The sequence below is a fragment of the Penicillium atrosanguineum genome (assembly GCF_028827265.1).
Source record: "Penicillium atrosanguineum strain IBT 20685 chromosome Unknown utg000002l_segment0_segment0, whole genome shotgun sequence".
Taxonomy (NCBI): Eukaryota; Fungi; Ascomycota; class Eurotiomycetes; order Eurotiales; family Aspergillaceae; genus Penicillium; species Penicillium atrosanguineum.
In genome coordinates this window covers 3,434,491-3,454,501 of record NW_026623134.1, presented here as the reverse complement: position 1 = coordinate 3,454,501, position 20,011 = coordinate 3,434,491, and the positions used below count along the sequence as shown (strand labels likewise).

Sequence of the window (20,011 nt, the reverse complement as noted above, 5' to 3'; positions counted from 1 at the left end):
TTCGATTCACTGTAGTAGAAAGCGACACCAAGTCGAAAATAGTATTGAGATACTTAGGAAGAAAAATACTCCTGTCAAACTTGCATGAGCATTCATTTGTCTCCACTCGCACACGCCAGTCGCACTCTCGAAGTCCTAGCTACTATCCCCCTAGTAGTGAAGGAGACTCGATTGTCTATCTTCGTCCCTATGCTCTTGAGCCATGGGGGTTCAAAAATATTTTTGGTCCTTTTGCACTTCATAGACCAGGTATCCACATCACAGGCCAGAACAGGCTAGCCGCACTTCGAATTCTATGGGTCCTTGGCCGCACTAAATTAGAGCTACCATGGATGAACATGCACCTAGTCATTAGGCAGGGCAATCCGAAATTAAAAGGTACCTATGGTCCTGTTAGCCATTCCAACATAGGGGAGGAAATGATAAAGCGGGGACGGGTGCCTCATGTACTTCATGATAATCAAGTCATTGCCCTCCCTGGCCGTCTCAGGTCCTGGTACCGATAATGGAGCTGACTGAGGGGCGAGCACGTTTCTCCTTCTCAAGCCATCGGAAAGAAAAACAGGCTAGCTCATTCCAAGATGATCGCCTCTCAACAGCCCCCACTGATGAAACGTCGCGAGGAACATTCGGAATTCGGCGAGCACTAGGGCGAGATTTGCACCTGTCGTCTGTCAGCGAACAAACAGAAGAGTTACTGAAGACAACAAACCACACCCTCGCTCAGCTTCAAGAGGCCCAACGCCTGCGTCAGCTGAAGCAGCCTCTCCTAGAAGCCAGCGAACGCAGCTGGATTGATCACACCCTCGAAGATGTCGCAGATGCGGCCCACGAAGCAGCCATCATCCTCGAGCCCATGCGAGTCGAAAAAGAGACCCGAAACGGAAGAGTCTCCTTTGGGCGGCAACTGCGCTGGGTTTACCGGGATAACCAACGAGCCCAGAGCAAGAATCAACGGCTATTGGCGTCTCACCACAGCTTAATGTTGGTTTTGGGGCATCTCCAGCGGCTGAATTCCCCCGACTTGACAACGCCCGAATCACCCGTCGTTCATGAGCTTGCCGATACCCTGTCAATGGACTCCACTCGCAGCCTATCAGACTGGCAGAGGCTGCGGCCTGAACCGAATGGACCCACAAAGAATGCGGAGGAGGTCATGGGGCCAAGAAGCCCCCTGAACAACGAGATGCACGATATGCTGGCATGGCGGCGGTCTAAGGGAGCTTTGGCTGAGACAAAACACCGCTCGGGCGCTACCACGGAGAAACTGGATATCGGCCCAAGAGTCTCAATATGGGCAAGATAGCCTCTTTTTGTACACCTTCCTTTTTTTAGTTGGTATATCTTGCTTGTTATTCGATCTAATTACCAGTTGCCTTTTTTGACCCTGACCCTAAGCCTTGAAAAATGAATGGCCTTGTGATCAGTCTTGAGCCAGGATTAGTGCGAGTAATTATTTTCTCAATAAAATACATCAAATTTCGTATTTCGCAGCTAATTACGCATTATTATCACATGTGAAAGTCTTTGCCCAGTCAAGATTGTACATGATATGAATTGGCTTATTCGAGATACCCAGAGAGGATAGACTCAAATTCGTGCCAAGGTCTCTTCCACCAATGTATGTGGAACTGAAAGTGCGCGCCCCTGCTCATCGCCAACTTTAACAACGGCCGGTGAGACGATGACTTGATTTAACGGAGTGACCAAAGGGGTCCACCGGAACTCAAAGCTGCAGGGTTGAGCAAAGAGCCAAGCCCCAAGTTCGGCCGTTGCCTCAACCACGCTTTGGAGATGGCCGAGGCGACCAGCCTCAGATAGATGGGGATCACTATATGGCGCGAACGCTGTATTGAAGCTTTCCGCTAGCGCAGTGATTGCAACTCCTTGTGGTACTACAGATATAGGTCTCTGAACGTCCCGGCTCCGAGTAAACATGCTTGCTGTTAACATACGCCAGGCAAACATCGCTTGGTAGTCATCTAAAGTTTTAATGGCGTTAGTATAAACGGAGCTAGCATAAAATCAGGAGCGTACCAGAATCAATACCGCCACTTAGCTGTTTCTTTGGACTCATTGAAAAGCATGGCGGAAGAAGGGACCCTGTTTGGCTTCCAGGTTGAATAGCATGTAGCAAAGCTCTAACCAAGGCGTGCGTAAGGGCAGGTCTCTGAGATCTTGGGTTCGAAAGTAGAGTTGCCAGAGGAGACGGCAGGAATGGGGAGTCGAATTTATTCAATGAGACGATGGCATTGGGTGTCAATCGAACCGTTGGATTCGGACGCGAGTAGTAGTTGTCAATGTGTAGACTGGCCTGATCAAAGAGTGTTTGAATTCTCATGCAAACGGCACTGTCATCTGCGGGACTTGGGATATATGAGGCCAGGTCAAAGAGTTGAGACCCAATGGCGGGCGGGACAGGTGTGTGCTTTTCATAGGGGACGGCAGCAGTTGTTCCGAGGAAGCGAGATTGGATTGTTCCGGGGTGCTTAGGTATCTCAGATGTGTCGGTGGTAGAGCTTCGAGTCGTTCCACGAGCAATCTTTCCCTTTCTTCGACGTAGGTAAAAGAAGGCCAGTAGAGCTATAAGGCAGGTTCCTGCAATGGATCCCACTATGGCTCCTGCCAAGGTCCCGCTGGAGTAGCTTCCTTTTTGCGATGCTGATGATGAAAATTTGCTACTCGTCACGTTTGGTACGCTAGGAGTGCTCGAAGGTGTTCTTGATGATGATTGTACCGTGGCGGTGGGAATGAGTGCGGAAGGCTTTGTTGTGGTGATCAAAGTAGCTCCCGCATCTTGTATGGTAGTAGTTGCAGCTGCTGCACTTGCCGCGCTGGTGGAATCGCCCGCTGCTATACTTGACGAAGATGGCGATTCTGCTGAAGGAAGCGCGCTAGATGAACTAGAGCCCGCAACAGATGAACTAGAACTCACAACAGATGAACTAGAACCCGCAACAGATGAAGAATACTCTGCGGCCTCTGCCTGTCGAACTTCAATATTCTCGCTCATTTCTGAAGGAAATTTTCAAGCAGGGCAAGAAATCAGTCGTGCTAAAAACTGCGACCGGGGAACTGAGACATACTTAAAGGCGACATGACTCGCCGAGGCTGCTTTCTTACTACAATAGGATAGTTTGAGTTACCCATGAAACTAAAGCGTCAGATAGGAACCCAACAAAAATGTATCCACTTTCCTACAGTAGCCGCAGGCCTAGCTGCACTAGTTGAAGGCTGAATCGAGCTAGGGCGAAGCGAAGTAAATTTGAGTTACACCCTTGTTAGGGGGCCAAAACAATATTTACACATGAAAAAAAGGCCAAACCCAGACGCTCGGGTCTTCCCCTGAGACAGATATTCCGCTGCTCAAAGGAAACAATCCCAAAAGTCATTAAACAGCCTCAACAATGAGCGACAAAGAGGTTGTGGTATTGGAAGCTGAAAGCTGGGATGAATGGGTCCCAGATATTGTGGTGGGTATTGATTTTGGGATGACCTATACTGGTAAACAAACCCGGCTCAAATCTAACACGGTGTTGAGACGGAAATTTTCAATGCTTCGATGGATAATAACGGATTTCAAGGTGTTGCGTATTCCTCTGCGCCCGAATGGCTTCCGCCAAAAACTATCCAACGTTGGCCAGGAAAGCTACCGGGAGAACTAGCGAACAAAGTGCCAACCTGCATCGAATATGACTCCGAGTTCAAGTCGGTCATAAATTGGGGGTTCAAGTGTGATCCTGAAGACAAAAGCTCGAACATCAAGGAGTTTTTCAAGCTACATCTCGCGCCTCAGTATCAAGATGAGTACCCCGAAGCTCCCAGTCGTCATGACGCTCAGCGTTGGTTTCAAGACTATATTCAATGCATCTATCAGCATGTGGTCTCTCATTTCAACAGCTCCATTCCTCAATTTGCCTCGCGTAATGTTGAGTTTCTTTTCAGTGTCCCCACCACCTGGAAAGATGTTAGAATGGTTGAGGAAACACGAAGACTTCTCGAGCGCGCGATTAATGCGAAGACATCCAATCATCGAGCGTCTATCGGTCTCACTGAAGCGGAAGCAGCTGCAGTGTATGCTGGAAATGAGCATTACCACGTGGACGATACTATTCTTGTCTGTGATGCTGGTGGAGGGACTACGGTAAGTGGTTTCTTTACATCTACTAGACGGAAGATATGCTCATCTCAAGTACAGGATGTCAATGTTCTCAAACTCATTTCATCTAGGGGCGAGCCAACGCGCCTCGAACAATTAGGCCACGTCGAAGGTAATACCCAAATGCACAAATATTGCAATAAAACACGAGCTGATTGAAGATCAGGGCAGCCGATTGGGTCAGTCTTCATTGACCGAAAGATCCATCAACTTATATGCGAAAGGCTCGAGAAGGTCAAAGAGCATATAAAGATTTCACCAAGTGAGGCAGCGTGGAAGATGACTTCCGGTCGCTTTCAAAGACTTAAATGTGCATTCGGTACAGAAGCTACATTGACACCATGGTTGAAACTTGATGTTCCCTTCCTAGACCCCAATATGGATCTTCCCGAAGCGGAGATATCCAATGGGCAGATGCGTATTGCATGGTACATGATGCCCATGTTATTATGGAGCCTTGTTATCAGGGTTTTGACTGACATTTTAATAGGGACTATGTCAAACACTGCTTTGATGTGAAGGCGGATGAAATTTGCGATCTCCTGGATGGGCACATTAACCAGATGCATACCAAGTACCCCTATGACCAAATAGTTCGTGACCCCCCTACCCGCCTCGATGATCAACAAGCCCTGGAAGTACTAACTTCCTTCGAACTAGGCATACCTCATCCTATCAGGCGGATTTGGTAGCTCCCCATATGTGCGAAAGTGCCTTCTAGAAAGATATAGTGGACCCAGTGGACATATCCATCCCAACGCGGAGGGGATGCAGGTTCTGCTTGCAGATGAGCCGTACGTATAGTACTATGCTATTGACACAGCCTATCTGACTTTTGCAAAGACAGCTTGTAGTTGTCCACGGTTTGGTCCTCGATCGGATCCAACAAATCAAACGCGGAGTTGTCACCTTCGGATCACGATGTTCCCCTGTGAGCTATGGTATCATCTGTGATAAGATATACGATCCGGAGAATCATGTCGGCCAATTGGTTCGACTTGATCCTCGAGATAATAAGACTTTTGCTGTTGATCAAGTGGACTGGCTAGTCATCCAGGTAAGATTCAAATCTACTTCTTGCAGTCACTTTTCTCAAAATCTGACCAATGCCGGTACTCTTAATAGGGCAACCCAATTCCCTATACCGGTGTCAGAAAGGAATTCCAATTGAAAATGGACCCGGGTCGAGAGAACGGACCGTGGAAGGTGCAGATCGTTATGTCGACACTTCCACCAGACAGACTTCCCCGAAATATGAGCCAAAGCGGTGTCTATCTTGTCTGCAGCCTCGATATTGCCACCGATAATGTGGATAAGAAGCTGAAAAACAGACACTGGTACAGCAGGAAGCCAACATTTTGGAGAACTACCTTTGATGTCAAGGTCGTCGTAGGACCTGCGGATCTCTCGTTCCAGCTGTGGTCCAAGGACAGGAGAATACGAAGTAACAAGCATGAGCCTATTGCGGTGAAATGGATGCCTTCTAGGGACTTCGAGGAGGAACCTGGTGTTGGAGTTTCGTAACTATGCGCCTTGGAGGGTTCGCCCCGCTGTTCCTGTTGGTATTAAACTACTGCAATCGGCCACACCGCGGGCTCTGGATGTATTTTACGCAGCTGTGTTGCTCATGGGATGAATTAGTGTCGTTTTGTCCCTATGGCCACTGCCGAACTGGAAATGGTGATGGAAGGTCAAAATTTGATTATCGTTACAGGGAAAGATTCATAGAGACAAAATATCGTAAATTCCTCGGGACGCCAGGCCGATAGACATATGCATAAAGCGCCGGGTATATCAAAACAAGACCACAAAATGCTTTTCGGAGATTGCTTTTCTTCGTAGCCATTCACACTCACAGGAGATCAAAGTCATCCAGCTTCTGCTGGTAGCGCATAATGTTGCGCTTGATCTTGCTAGAGTCGACCCAGGTGAGGAAGTCTTCCATGTTCCGCGACACCAGGAATGCCGGGTCGTTGACAACCTCAGTTCCAACGCGGACGTGTCCCTGCTCGATGAAAGTGGCCGCAGCCTTGATAGTCTCCACCATGCCGGTGCGGACCATCAAAACGGCCAATCTGCGTCGGCAGAATGCAGAGACCGTAACCTCGCGCTCAACTTTAGACAATCCAGCGCCCTGCTCGCGCGATTGCTTCAAAATACCCATGCGCCATAACTTGTCCAGCATTTCCGATTCCATCTTCCTGCGAACGGGGTCGGAATCTGGGTCGAGCTGAGAGAGCTTGTGGGCCAGCGAGCGAAGGGAACCGCAGAGGGCATTGTATTTGCGGTAGTCCATAGGATCTTGGAGGAGGTACCGTTGGCGGATCGTGTGCTCGCGGTGGTTGCCATCGGACTTGTAGGTGTGGAAGTCGACCTTCCGGAGAAGTCTAATACGAGGTCAGAGATTGTTCTTGGGCTAGAAATATTGAACGCAAGTGGACACCGAGGCGTCTGTGCGGACTGGTAAACTCACTTCTTCTCGTGGTGTTTGAGTTCACGAACCATCTTGGCTGATCAACCACGGTCAAGAGAGGAGCGAATTTGGGAAGTTTGCAGCTGAGTAGGACGAGTCGTGAAAAAAGACGGCGATAACGAAATTTGTTATCTGGGCGGTGGCATTCTGCCGTGCCGCTGTTTGCGTCACGTGATACTCTTTCAATTTTAGCTACTGCGAATGCGATAAATCGCTAGTGTATTTGATTTTCTTGATGGTGCGGTTATTCCATGTCCGTTAAAAATGTGTCTTCCCATATATTAGTCCGATGGATAAAATGAGCGAAACTGTCAAGATGGGTGATGAAAGTGGATATCCTAAGTCCAACATATCCTGGGAACCTGCTATGGTCTATCTCAAAGGCTACGAAGCTAGGGCCTTGACTTTCAACATCTGGGCATTTGAATGGATAACGCGAAATCTTCAGAAAGATGTGTTATACTGCCTATACTAGACGAAAGACTAATTATCTAGTTATTCGCCCTCACGCATCAGAGTTCCAAGTGGGACTCCAGTCGGCATCTTGAAACGGCCATCCCCCAAGACAGATGCTGAGCTGACTACTGGCTTCGATCTCTCTCGCCTTCGCTTTCAGCTCATCAACATCCCAGTTTGCCCACAAAAACTTGCTCTTCAAAAACTGAGCTTCGGGACTAGCAAGCCAGACACAGAAATTCGCTGGCAGAGAAACTAAACCATAGTCAGCATAAAAAATAATCTCTCGGGATTGGTTATACTTACCATGGTCTTCGATGCCAATAGCTTTGACACCTCCGGCTTCTCTATTCATGTCCGTGTCCACGATACCGGGTTGAATATGGAAGATGCTAAGATTGGGGTTCCCGAAGACCAGAGTATCCCAAAGTCGGTATACCGCCAGCTTAGCGACGGAATACGCCGCAAACCCATCGGTAACATTCACATGTGCAGCACTTGAGTTGATATCAATAGCAACTGCATCTCGGGATGCATGGCGAAGAAAGGCTTGCGCGACAAACAAAGATCCTCTGATATTCTTCTGGACAGCTTCGAGGAACCTCTCACTATCCACACCCTTCACAGGACCTAGAGGACCAGCCACAGCTGCACCGCTGACCAGGACATCAATATTCTTGTGGCTAGCAAAGGCTGAAAATGCGATATCCACCTGACTCCGGTCGCTGACATCGGTCGAAGCTACGTAAACTTCAACCTCGGGGAACTTCTCTTGGATGGATGCTTTGGTTGCAAGGAGGGGCTGTTCCCGGCGGCCAAGAAGAGCGATTCGAGAAGCACCGGCCACTGCAAAAGACATAGCAGTCTCTGCACCTATTCCAGTACCACCTCCAGTCACAAGCACCGTCTTGCCTTTAGCAGAAAGTTCCGGGCGGGTGGGAGAAATCGATGGGTAACTCTCAGAGTGCCATGTTGAAGTTGGGGATGGAAAGGGTGCCATAATGGATGAGAGGAGAGTCAATGAATTGTTGTTTGGAATATAATGGAATGGTAATTGCGTTTGGAATATCGCAACGAACGGCGGATGGCCATATTTAAGCAAGGATCGAAATCCACCTGTAACTCGGCGACGGGGTTTTACAATTTGAAGAGGCTAACCCTGTTATTTTGAACATACCCGTATGATCTCGAAAATGCAAATGGTTCACTCAAAGTGCAATTTGACAACAAAAGAGAAGTGTCAAGCATGACGATGGGCTTGTAATCCATGCTCGGCATTTACAAAATGTCCCGCCCCGAGCTGACAAATGCCACCTAAATCGACCACACCCAAAGTAACCCGAGATCCTCCTGGCACCATGTTTGCAATGCCTTACAGCAATTTGCTCCAACTTGAAATGTCCGAAAGAAACGCTCTACTGAACTCTGTTTTACGATGCGGAGATTGCAACAAGCCTTTCGACAAGCGTGAGTGGTACTCCAACAAGCGTGCCGCGATGCCTCGTCATTAATAATGTATGGCGTTTTAGAATCTACTTTAAAGAGGCACGGATACTACTGTCGGTCTCGAAGACGTGGTGCTAATATCAAGTCTCAATCATGTATCTCTTGTGCAAACCGAAAATTACGTTGCGACAAAACGCAGCCTCAATGCGCGAGGTGCAAAACCAAGGGCATTGAATGTCATTACATCGCAAGGCCGGCTAAAACTACAAAGAAAAGTACTCAAATTACCCACGAGGTGGCAGCCGGACTGAAGCGCGCCGGGAACAAATCGCCCTTCACTCCTTCGAGCTTTCAGAATCATATTGGAACAAGCAATGATGATACTTCAAGTAGCGACAGTGCGCTTGTCACATCAACAAATCTCACAGGCATTGATGCAGAATTTATAGACTGGAATATTCCGGACATTGAATTTGGCGACCTTTTGAATTCAGAGATCAATGAGAACGTCTTAGAGCAGTCATCGAGCGGGTTGGCGTTGACTGATTACACAATGTCAACGCCCACGGTCGATCAAATACAGGCCACCAACTGGTCTTTACCACTACCGATATCAAGCCCTCGAATCCTTAACAAGCGATCCGATTCAAGGCCCGGGGCCCAAATAATCACAACTCATATTCTGCACACTCTAAAGTCATATCTTCTGACGATGTTACGGAGAAACTCCCTACCACCATTTATCCATCCCGCTTCGGCATCAGCTGCCTTCGATATGGAGCCACTTGATAATTGCATAAACCTGGTGCATATGATCAGTAGTGGAATCAAAGGGAGTCGAAAGTTGTTTTGGAGGAACGTGGTTATAGAATGTGAACGCCTGCGCTGTGAGGTAGGTTAAAACTACGCCTACAACAAAATTCAAAACAATTAATTTAATTCTGTGGTGCAGCCTTGGGAACTTTCGAACTGGAAGCTCCTCGCTGGTATGCAAGCCATGTCTATTTACATTCTCATCAGGTTAGATGAGGGAGAGACAGAACACAACGACATCGATTCACTGTTAATTGGCACCTTCGCAGTAAGTCAAGCCCCTATTGTTCTCTTTAGCTTGCGCTAATCAGAAAATAAAGATCCTGGCGCTACAAACCTACCAAAACGACATTGCGTCCCACTATCGCCTTGACCGAAGTTGGAAAGATTGGCTTTATGAGGAATCGAGACGAAGACTATCGCTAATTTATCGAGTCATCAACATGCTGGTTTATTTCGAGCCGGTCGCAATGTGTAATCTGCCCAAGGACTTGGTCCTAGCTCCATTGCCAGCCAAGAAGGAGCTTTGGGAGGCGAGTGATGAAAGTATGTGGACCAAAGAGAATGAGAATGAGCGAGAGGCGAGAGGTGAGTTTGGATTAGCGAAGAGTGGTGAGCTAGTGAGGTTGGGGGGGGATTCTAGGTCTATGATGGTCCACACGGCCATCACATCCGAAAGCCCCCCGAGAAGTAGTGCAAGTTGGGAAGAGTGGTGTTCCGGGATGGATGGGTTTGGTGGACTTGTTATGCTTGCCGCTTCTTTGGTAGTGGGGTAGTTGTGGTTTTTCAAAGCTAGGATGACAGAAGCAAAAAGTTAAAAAAACATTGTACTTTATTAGACCTAGATAACATAAATTCATAAAATAGTCAAAGTCATATTAAAAATCGCAGGCAGCTTCATGAGTCATATCGGTCATACTGGTGATGGGTCGTAAATGTAAATGCAAGAATAACAATACAAACATAAGGAAAGTCATTAAATCATGATTCACCGACGAGAAGTCGACTAGTCTGAGCGATCTTCTCACTCAGACCAAAAATATTCTGCGCACCCATAATATCCAAGAGGGAGACTTCGGCTTTCAGCTCTTTGACGATCCAAGAGCGAAATTCCATGGCGACCAATGAGTCAATACCTCCGAAGCCGAACCTTTGTGGGTCGAGCTCTGTTGTTGGGATGGCGAGGAGGGAGGATAGTCGTTCAATAAGGCTGTTTGAGACAACGGCCACAGCGTCTTCTTTGTTGGATGCTGCGGCGAGAAGCGCGGCTGTGCTGATCGCTTTCTGTTCTCCTGATCCAATAGCTTTGGCGGTAGCTGTCGTGCGAAGTTGCGTGAATAGAGAATAATTGAGATATGTCGGTGGTGGAATGCCGTTTTGTTGGCACATCTGAGTGGTTGGGAGACCAAGGACCAGCTGCGATTGAGAGAGGGCATCCCGTCCGGCCGTCTTCTCGTATCTGGTATCGATCAAGAACTCAACGGCGGCATGGACCTCGTCTTCGCGCAAAAGTTCGAATAGTACTGCGGTGTTCGTGGGCATCGAGTTTCGGTTCTCTGCAACCCATCCGACATTTGAAACACTGCCCAGGTTGATACTGGATGCTTTCAAGCCTTTGGAAGTGCGGAATGCGGCTAGTGCATCTTGGAAGGTGTTTCCGGCTGCGTAGTTGGCTTGGCCTCGGTTACCGAAGATGCCGGCAACCGAGGATAACATCACGAAGAAGTCAAGATCTTGTGGAAGGGCCTGGTGCAGGTTCCACGAGCCCTGTACCTTGGGGCAGATTGTGGCTTTCCAGTCATCAAACGACATGCTGGCAAAAGCACCGTCCTAGATAATACGTTAGCAAGGGCTATGAAATGGAAGACTTTGTGCACTTACTCGTAGAACCATGGACCCCTGAAAGCATCCCTTGATTGGCGGCAATGTAAGCGAACACTCATCGACAACAGCGCGAAGGCGATCTGCATCAGCAACGTCACAGGCGAAGATGTGAGTGTTGCACCCTAAAATCTTCAGATCGGCAATCATCTCCTCAACCGACTCAGTCACAGTTCCAGTTCGTGATAGGAAGATGAGATTCTGTGCACCACGGGAAGCCATCCAGCGAGCCAGGCTGCGTCCCAACCCACCAAGACCGCCAGCAAGTAGATAGGATGCAGTGCTGTCGAATTGGAAAGGAGGCATGATATCAGGGGCAACAAGAATGGCATTCGAAGGATCAGGCACGAAAACCATCTTGTCTAGGCTCTGGTTGTCCCGTAGAGCCTGTACGGTGTCTTTGATCTGCGTGAAATCCATGACTGCCGTGCGGTGAACCTGGCCAATCTTGCCTTCAGAGAATAGCTTCAGCGTGTCTCTCAACAAACGCCGAACAACCTTCGGGCGTTGCTTGATCAGGAGTGACATGTCGATGCTAGACATTGTCACATTGCGTTCTAGTGAAGTAAGCTCGATGGTGGTATTGTTCCGAGACTTCTTGCTGGATGCCTCAATGAAGCGGCCGAACGGGGCAATGCAGCTCAGAGACTCTTGTAAGGCTTCACCGGTCAGAGTATTGAAGATGACATCGATACCTGCACCCTTCGTGCTTCTCATGATACCCCTGGCAAAGCTGAGATCGCCGCTTGAATAGACATGGTCATTGGGAATGCCATAATTGGAAGTGATGAATGATCGATCTTCAGGTTTTGACACCGTGGTGTAAATCTTGGCTCCGATCATCTTGGCGTATTGAATGGCTGATTGACCAAGGGCAGAGGCGCCTGAGTGGATCAAGACAGTGTCATCCTCGCTGAGTCTGGCCACTTCTCTCAGGCTGTATAAAGCAGCGGTATAATTCGAAGACAGCCCAGCAGCGACTTCAAATGTGACGTTTTCTGGCAATCTGATTGCCAGAGTCTGATCAACTCGAGCCAAGGTCCGGAAGCAAGTAGCTTCTGCGCTCAGGAAGTTGACACGGTCACCTAAGGCGAGGCCCTCCACTGCGCCGCCAGCTTTTTTGACAATACCGGAAGCTTCATTTGATAGACCGGCCGCATTGGAATAGGAGTTAAGACCAACTGCATGCACCTCGACCTCAATTTCTGTGTCGCTCAGGGGAGTCTGGTGAGAGTCATCCACGATCCAGTGCAGATCATTTGACTCAGAGACAAGTTTAATGGGCTTTTCCAAATCACAGAGTTTCTTCATTTCAAGGGCCAGATTTGAAGACTGCATAGTGAGGAAATTGTCCGCTTTCTTCCATTCACACAGACGACCGATGTATATTGTGCTATCCTTGAGATGATACTCTCCATGGCGGTCATCATCATTCTGCTCCAGGAACTGTCGCTCAACAATCTTGCGGATGTTGATAGCCACCACATTCGAGGAAACGCCCTTGGAATCAGCGATTGCCAGAGTCACAATGTTCGAACCATCGGCATCCCGTTCCCAACGAACGGTGCGAAGTAGGCCCATGCTCATGTTGGCGAACGGTTCGTCGCGCGGATCGGGTGTCACCCACAATATGTTTTGGTATTCCATCAGCATCTTCTTAAGAGATTTGTACTCTGGTTCGTCCATTTCGGAAACAAAGTTCTTTTCAAGGTCGATTAGAGAGATGATGATAGCGCCTTGGGCAGCCAACTGATCAAGCTGCGATGGGTTCACTACAGTCACATTGGGGGCTCCCTTTATCTGTGGAAACATCTGGCGAAGGACGTCGATTGTACCTGCCATTGCAGGTGATCCGGATGATAAAATGAAGATGTTTTCAAAAGACTTGACTTTTGCACCCGTGGCTGTAGAAACGATAATGCTTTGCCAGCTCAAGTCCTCTTGTGTCGAGCTTGGGTACTCGATGTCGGCACCGGAGAACCCAGACTCCGAGAGAATTTTGTTCCATTCGGTAGCTGGTATATAAGGGCACCACTTTCTGATAGGCTCATTTCCAAGCCACCATCCAGGAAGCTGACCGAAGACAAGAGGGTACCACAAAAAGTCTTGTCTGATGCCCTCCTGCATTATAAGCTGACCACCAGGTCGAAGCAGAGAGTGCAAATTGCCAAGGGCATTGTGGAGGTTGGCGGTGGCGTGAATGACATTTCCAGCGAAGATCAAGTCGTATTTTCCAGTCTCGAAGCCTTGGTCGATGGGGCTTCTTTCGATGTTAAGAGACTGGAATGTCATTATGTCGCTCCATGATTGGAAGCGTTTCTTTGCCTTCTCAAAGAATCCTGAGGAGATGTCTGTGAACGTGTAGTGTGCGACAATTCCTCGGGTCGCATCTGACTCTGGCGAAAGCACGTTTAAAACTTCGGCTGTGAAACTTCCTGTGCCGCCACCAATCTCCAGGATGTTCAGCTCGGAGTACTGATGACGCAAAAGAGAAAGGTGGCTGATAAGATGCTGCGGGAGATCGTAAAGACGGAGACCTTCCTTGTAGACACCTTCCATGACTGCATCTTCACCAAACATTAAGTGTAGAGGGTCAACTTCCTGCCGCATGATGCCAGCAATGTTGCGACCCATGCGAGCAGTAATTGCACCTTCTGAACTGTGTCCTTCGATCTCATCAAAGACAGCATACTTTAATGTATTATCTTGGGCGACCTGCCTGAACTCGGCGTAGGGAAGATGAATTATCTTGTCACTGAAAAGCGTGTCTTGCGTATGCTTCATCCAGTCCCAGAACCTGCGCAAATGAAGGTCAAGTGTCATCACATCAAGCCCAGCCAATTGATCTAAAGCATCAGTGACATAAAGCATTGTAGCAAGCTGAAGACGCTTGATCCAGTACCGATTGTGATCATGCTCATCAGTCTTGGCCATGTTGAGCTCGCATGCAGTCCTCGAATCCAGGAAATTCAAGTCCGGTTTCCACTCCAGGGTGGTGCAAAGTTGACGCTCGATGTCTTCCACAAGACCGGACTCAAGAGGCGTGAGCTCGATTCCGTCCATGCGAATCCGACTTTCATTGCTTGTTTCATCCATGATTCGAATCACTCCTTCGACCTTCTCAGTTGCGGAAACAGTCACGGATGCATGCCCGGTGAACTTGTGCTGTGGTGTGGAATTCAGGTCTGCCGAAACCCACATGTCGCGGATGTATGTGGGAAGTCTGATTATCTCTAAAGAGGATTTGCCGGTCTGATCTAGAATCGATGCAATCATCATATGAATCATGCTGTCCATTGTCGCAGGGTGGATCAAATGGTCGTGCATGTACTGCTTTGGCATGGACTCCGCGATGTCAGGGACTGTTACTGTACCAGTAATGGAGCCGAGTCGTGATCCACTTGATCTAACATTGCCCAGATTACGGAAAAGAGGACCGAAATTGAGTCCAGATTTTTGAAGATTGTCGTAAGTGTTATGGAAGTTCATTGGTCGGGTGCATATTTCCTGGGCATGCTTCAGATCAGCTTTCCAAGCTCGTGATTCCTCAATTTTATCGCGGCCATTGTCGACGGGATCAGGTGACGATGTCAGTTCAACATGGATATATCCTGAGCAGTGCTCTGTCCACTCATCGCTGGACTCGTTGTAGGAGCTGATCTGAAAGCGACGCCATAGTCTCGACTCAGAGGAGTTGTCTGCCGTTGTCATTGAAAGGCTGACTTCTATTCCCCCCTTGGTATCAGGGACGATTAAGGCTCTCCTGATGGAAACTTGACGAAGCTGAAATCCATTGATTTGTTTATCACCAGCCAATTGACGAGCGGCTTCAATGGTCATGATCAGATACCCAACTCCAGGGTAGACACAGTTTCCTGTGACCTAATAACGATCAGCAAAGTTTATCGGTTTGATCTACTCCATGTACTCACCACATGATCTCTAAGCCACGGATTCTCGTTCAATCGCACGAAATGTCTCCACCGCGGGATATTCACATTCCAGTCCGCGACAGGGGCACCAAAAAGATCATGACGCGGGAACTTTCTTTGCCGCACATTCTTGCTGAGTCGACTCTCGTAGAGGATCTTCTCTGTGTGCTTGAAGACGTAAGGAGGCAGATCGACCAGCATTTTGCACAGCCTCGCACGTGGCCGAGAAGCGATGTTCACTTTGTGCAAATCTACTGCGCAACCATTGACAGCCAGAAACCCAACTGTATTCAGCAAGACATTGAGACTAGCGTCATTGCGTTTCAAGACTGCAAGGTATTTGGTGGCCGATCGATCTTTGTGCAGACCAAGCGTCTCTTTGATGGCGCTTTGCAATGTCGAGTGTGGCCCGATCTCCACGATATGGGTTATGTGATCGCTGGCATCAGATGACTGGGTGTTCATTGCAGTCAGGCCATCGGTGAATTTCACAGGCGATACCATGTTATCAACCCAGTACTGGCCGGGGAGGTGTTCATCCATAACCTCTTTCCCTGTGACCGTCGAGATCATGTGCACCATGTGGGGTGCGGCCAGGTGTTTTCCGTTGGCAATGTTGCCCATAAGGTGTAAGTACTCTTCAGAGATGGCGACCATGTGTGCTGAGTGGTAGGCGTTCTTAACATTTAGCTTCCGAGCGAAGACACCGTCAGAATCCAGGAGTTCCTTTAGCGTGTCAACCACTATCTCGTCACCAGACACTGTATTGTTCTTGGGGCTGTTGTAGCAAGCGATTATAAGCTCTCCAGGGGTTTGCTGTCGAACGGCATCGAGATATGGCTCCAGTTGTGAAGACCCTAGTCCAACCGCCATCATTGCTCCATTGGCAGAAAGCTGCTTTGAGGAAACATATCCGCGGTAGTATGCAGCCTTCCATGCACCCTCTCGGGATAGTTTACCAGCACAGTATGCCGCAGCGATTTCACCGGACGAGTGACCAGTCACACACTTCGGGAACACACCCCAGCTGGCCAACAGGTCAACGATGGCGACTTGCAGTGCCGTGCAGAGCGGATGGGCGATTTCAGGAAGATTGACACGGGGAGACTTTCTCTCGGAGACCAGTTCCTCTACATCATGTTAGCTGATATTTTGTCAATATATAGAGGTTGAAGGTGCCTTACCGATCAGTGACCATGGGCTTCCCAACCGACGAATGTATTCGGAGGCCTCCTCTAGTGACTCTTGGAACACCGGATAGGTCAACAGAGCACTGCCCATCGCCTGATATTGAGCGCCTTGTCCGGTAAAGACGAAAGAAACCTCCGGTCTAAGAGTCGACCTGACAGGTTTGGTGAATCTTGATTCGGAAAGGTTCCAAGCAAGCTCTTTCGGTGTCGATGCCATGACAAAACTTTTCCAAGGAAACAACGAGCGGCGGTTCGAAAGGGTAAAGGAGAGGTCATCGAGGACTCGGTCGAGGGAATTTCGAGCGCTCCTCTTTCGGTCGAGGTAGTGGGCGTACGCTGACGCATTTCGCTGGACGCCATCTTCGTCAAAAGCGGACAACATGAAAAGTTTTGGGACGTTCATCAAGCTCGTGTATGAGTCCCATGCTCCGAGGACAGGAGAGGAGCAGAATGCATCGCTTGTAGGCGTGTCGACAAAGGCACCGCTGCTAGCGGAATGATCGCTTTCATCGGCTGAGCTTGATCTACTGTGAGACGTCTCATTGTCTGATTGTGGCGTTAAATATCTCCCTCTAAGCATCGAAAGCTTCGGTACTGTCATCGTTGTATTGTGGGTAGCTGCGATGCGTCGTTGGTTGAGATAGTGGTAAGCATCGTCGAGGACACAGTGAGCATTGGTCCCCCCGATTCCAAAAGAGTTGACGGATATTCTGCGGAGGCCCGACGAAGGCCAGGGGATATTCTTAGTAGGGAAGGCGAGGTTCCAATCCTCCGCTGGGATTTTCGGGTTAACTTTCTGCAGATCGAAGTTGGGTGGAATGATGCCGGACTCGAGAATGAGAATGGATTTGATGAGACTCGCAACACCGGAGCCACCTTCAAGATGGCCGAGGGTAGACTTGATTGTGCCGATGTATAAGGGAGTGTCTCGTCGGCATTTAAATGCCCGGGCAAGGGCACCTGCCTCAATCGGATCACCCGTTGGAGTGCCAGTGCCGTGAGCCTCGACGAACCTCGTCTCCTCCAAGTCCAGGCCGGCTCTCCAGTACACCTCTCGTATTAATCTCTCTTGGGCTTCTGCGCTTGGCACAGTGATACCTGGTGTTCGGCCGTCCTGGTTGACTCCAGTCTCACGTATCACCGCGCGGATCGTATCGCCGTCTCTCACGGCAATGGACAAGGGCTTGAGGACTATCGTACCCACACCTTCTCCCCGGGCATAGCCCTCTGCTCGTGCATCAAAGCTGAACGACCGGCCGTGAGCACCCAGCAGGCCATGGTGGCTCATGCCAATTGTCTCTACGGGGTTCTCTAGGATACTTACGCCGCTGACAAGAGCCTTTCGAGGAGCAGTTAGCCCAAAGACCCAATCTCGTTTCATGAAAGACCTTTACCCACCATATTTGTTTCACGAGCCCGCAAGCTCTGTACCGCGAGATGCAGTGCAACCAGACTACTAGAGCAGGCCGTATCAATGGTCATACTGGGACCTTTAAAGTCAAAGAACCAGCTCACTCGGTTCGACAGAATTGAATTCGTGACTCCGGTGGGCTTGTACTTGATATTCGTCTCAGGATCAGAATTGAGGATACTGAGGTAGTCGTGATTGAATCCGCTGACGAAAACAGACGTGTTTGAGCCCAGAGCATCAGCCATGGAAATCCCAGAATTTTCAAGCGCATGGAAGACATTCTCTAGGACCAGCCGTTGTTGCGGGTCGAGTGTCAACAGTTCATTCTTGGTGATATTGAAGAAAGATCCATCAAAATACGCAGGGTCTTCGGCGAGGAAATGACCTCCTTGTACATGAAACTAGATTGGGTTTAGCATTTTGATATCTCGTAACTATGGGGAGAGCATCACACACCGTGCCTCCATGCTCAGGATCTGGATGGTAGAATGCGGCGGCATTGAATCGTTCTTTCGGAATGGAAGACCAGGTTGATCGTGCCTGCAATAGGATCTCCCATAAGCTTTCGGTCGAGGTGGCCTGGGGGACACGCGTAGCAAGGCCAACGACGGCGATGGGTTCCAAAGCATCCGGAGTGCCCCCATGGCCGGTGACGCCATTGACCAGAAGGGGCCGCATGATGATAGAAGACTCAGTGCCTTCCCCAAGTCGGAGGAGCAGCCATATTTCTAGGCAAATCCAGACTCTAGACTCCAAGTCTTAGAGAGGGGGTGATTAAGACGCTAGCCCGAGGTTCCACGTCGAACAAAGCACGAGCACCTTTCTTTTTTGCCTGATCAGCGTATGAACCGGATTATTTCCCTCACGTGAAATCAGCCAGTCGTATCTCTACGCGGCCTCCGGGGTGGAGCCTTTCGTCGTACGAGAAACTCCCTGTTGAAATTACGTTCAAACGGTCCCAAACGGTCGAGCCACAGGAACCAGCGTGTCGGAGTCTGGACTCCGATGTCCTGGGCCGGGACCACCTTCTAGTAGCTCGGGGGAGGGGGGAATCCACTTCCTGCGCGTACTGTTAGCTGCAGCATGCTGCAGCATCCAAACGCCGATCCCCGGGTTTCCAGGTTTCTCGCCTCTAACGGCGGCCATTATCCTCCTCTATTGGCCAATTGACTTCCCGTATCCCCAGTGTTTACCCACATGGACGCGCTTTCGCGTTCGACCCTGTTCGCGTGGCCTCGCTGAAGAAATTTCAACTAAGGGGATCTCCCTGCAGGTGATCGTCCATCCCTGTCCGTATCTGGGGCGCTTTTGATTTCTGACTGCCGTGTATATTGTGTCCTTCCCAGACGTCAAAAATTGAGTAGTAATTATGAACAATCAACCGTGGTCTCTTTCACCGCCAACCAGGGATCCTCCCCCGGGCCCCTGGCAACGCCCTAGCGATCACATCCTGGCGACAACACTACAACACAAAAAGAACCACCTAGGGCCCCCTGCTAGCCGCACCCTTCCGGCCTCCTGCGTAGAGTGCGCGACACGATTCCTGCAAAATCAGCCCATAGATCTACATCGCACATAGCCACCCATGGCAACTGATTGCCGTCATTCTCGAGACCTTACTCGACTAGGCAAGAGTTTAAGGACCTTACAACGTGGAAGGCGGGACATCATTCAGGCCAGACTCCACTTAGCTCTATCGATGGCCTCGGCTACCGACGAGCGGGGTTTGATGCATTTCATCCAATGGGGTTGCCACCTAATCAAATTTTCCTTATTCCTCCCTATAATTTCCTTTGCGTCAGATATGCGCCCTTCATGCAGCATGCTCTTCTCGGCGCCTTTCCTCCATATATTTGCCCCCTTCGTGAGGTCCCCGAGGCCTCGATTCTCCTGAAATAAGTAAGGTTTGTGCCTTTCTGCACCGACCACCCGCCACTGAACGTGGTCGCGATGCATTGGCCGATCGCAAGAAGGCGATCCGGTGCCTTATGCCTGTGCATGAATTTGCATGAAAGCAATCCCGGCAGAGCTACATCGTGCAGCTCCCGTTAGGCGAACATGCAACCAGGGTAGCTCGGGTCCGGGGTCCGACATGCACGGCGTTCGCTTTGGACCTTCCACGATGATACTATCATTGATGCACGTTTAGTAGATCTCTGTACGGGCTTCGTATCGAGCTATCTGACGCTGGAGACATGCTTGATAGACTTTGAGTGGCGGTCTATCTGGATTACTGGATTTTGATGGCCA

At 49.4% G+C, this 20,011-nt stretch overlaps 7 protein-coding genes across 7 annotated transcripts; 3 read left to right on the top strand and 4 right to left on the bottom strand.

The window, feature by feature from the left end:
• Positions 1 to 505: 505 nt before the first annotated feature.
• N7443_003073 (uncharacterized protein) lies at positions 506 to 1,306 on the top strand (the record flags this gene model as incomplete). Its single annotated transcript, XM_056883129.1, has 1 exon — positions 506 to 1,306. One exon carries the CDS (start codon positions 506 to 508, stop codon positions 1,304 to 1,306), a length of 801 nt encoding a protein of 266 aa, XP_056744970.1.
• Positions 1,307 to 1,590: 284 nt separating this feature from the next.
• On the bottom strand, positions 1,591 to 3,013 carry N7443_003072 (uncharacterized protein; the record flags this gene model as incomplete). Its single annotated transcript, XM_056883128.1, has 2 exons — positions 1,591 to 1,982; positions 2,038 to 3,013. The coding sequence occupies 2 exons, from the start codon at positions 3,011 to 3,013 to the stop codon at positions 1,591 to 1,593; spliced, it is 1,368 nt and encodes a 455-aa protein (XP_056744969.1).
• A 394-nt stretch (positions 3,014 to 3,407) lies between these two features.
• N7443_003071 (Hsp70 family protein) lies at positions 3,408 to 5,683 on the top strand (the record flags this gene model as incomplete). Its single annotated transcript, XM_056883127.1, has 8 exons — positions 3,408 to 3,473; positions 3,542 to 4,144; positions 4,199 to 4,271; positions 4,326 to 4,587; positions 4,650 to 4,752; positions 4,820 to 4,953; positions 5,003 to 5,216; positions 5,285 to 5,683. The coding sequence occupies 8 exons, from the start codon at positions 3,408 to 3,410 to the stop codon at positions 5,681 to 5,683; spliced, it is 1,854 nt and encodes a 617-aa protein (XP_056744968.1).
• Positions 5,684 to 6,011: 328 nt separating this feature from the next.
• N7443_003070 (snoRNA-binding rRNA-processing protein IMP3) lies at positions 6,012 to 6,664 on the bottom strand (the record flags this gene model as incomplete). Its single annotated transcript, XM_056883126.1, has 2 exons — positions 6,012 to 6,546; positions 6,633 to 6,664. The coding sequence occupies 2 exons, from the start codon at positions 6,662 to 6,664 to the stop codon at positions 6,012 to 6,014; spliced, it is 567 nt and encodes a 188-aa protein (XP_056744967.1).
• A 473-nt stretch (positions 6,665 to 7,137) lies between these two features.
• Positions 7,138 to 8,088, bottom strand: N7443_003069 (SDR family NAD(P)-dependent oxidoreductase; the record flags this gene model as incomplete). The annotated part of the gene is made up of 2 exons (XM_056883125.1): positions 7,138 to 7,343; positions 7,395 to 8,088. The coding sequence occupies 2 exons, from the start codon at positions 8,086 to 8,088 to the stop codon at positions 7,138 to 7,140; spliced, it is 900 nt and encodes a 299-aa protein (XP_056744966.1).
• A 435-nt stretch (positions 8,089 to 8,523) lies between these two features.
• On the top strand, positions 8,524 to 10,123 carry N7443_003068 (uncharacterized protein; the record flags this gene model as incomplete). Its single annotated transcript, XM_056883124.1, has 4 exons — positions 8,524 to 8,555; positions 8,811 to 9,426; positions 9,487 to 9,615; positions 9,668 to 10,123. The coding sequence occupies 4 exons, from the start codon at positions 8,524 to 8,526 to the stop codon at positions 10,121 to 10,123; spliced, it is 1,233 nt and encodes a 410-aa protein (XP_056744965.1).
• A 205-nt stretch (positions 10,124 to 10,328) lies between these two features.
• Positions 10,329 to 18,439, bottom strand: N7443_003067 (type I polyketide synthase; the record flags this gene model as incomplete). The annotated part of the gene is made up of 6 exons (XM_056883123.1): positions 10,329 to 11,177; positions 11,229 to 15,110; positions 15,161 to 16,290; positions 16,345 to 17,689; positions 17,749 to 18,162; positions 18,218 to 18,439. The coding sequence occupies 6 exons, from the start codon at positions 18,437 to 18,439 to the stop codon at positions 10,329 to 10,331; spliced, it is 7,842 nt and encodes a 2,613-aa protein (XP_056744964.1).
• Between the last annotated feature and the right edge of the window lie 1,572 nt (positions 18,440 to 20,011).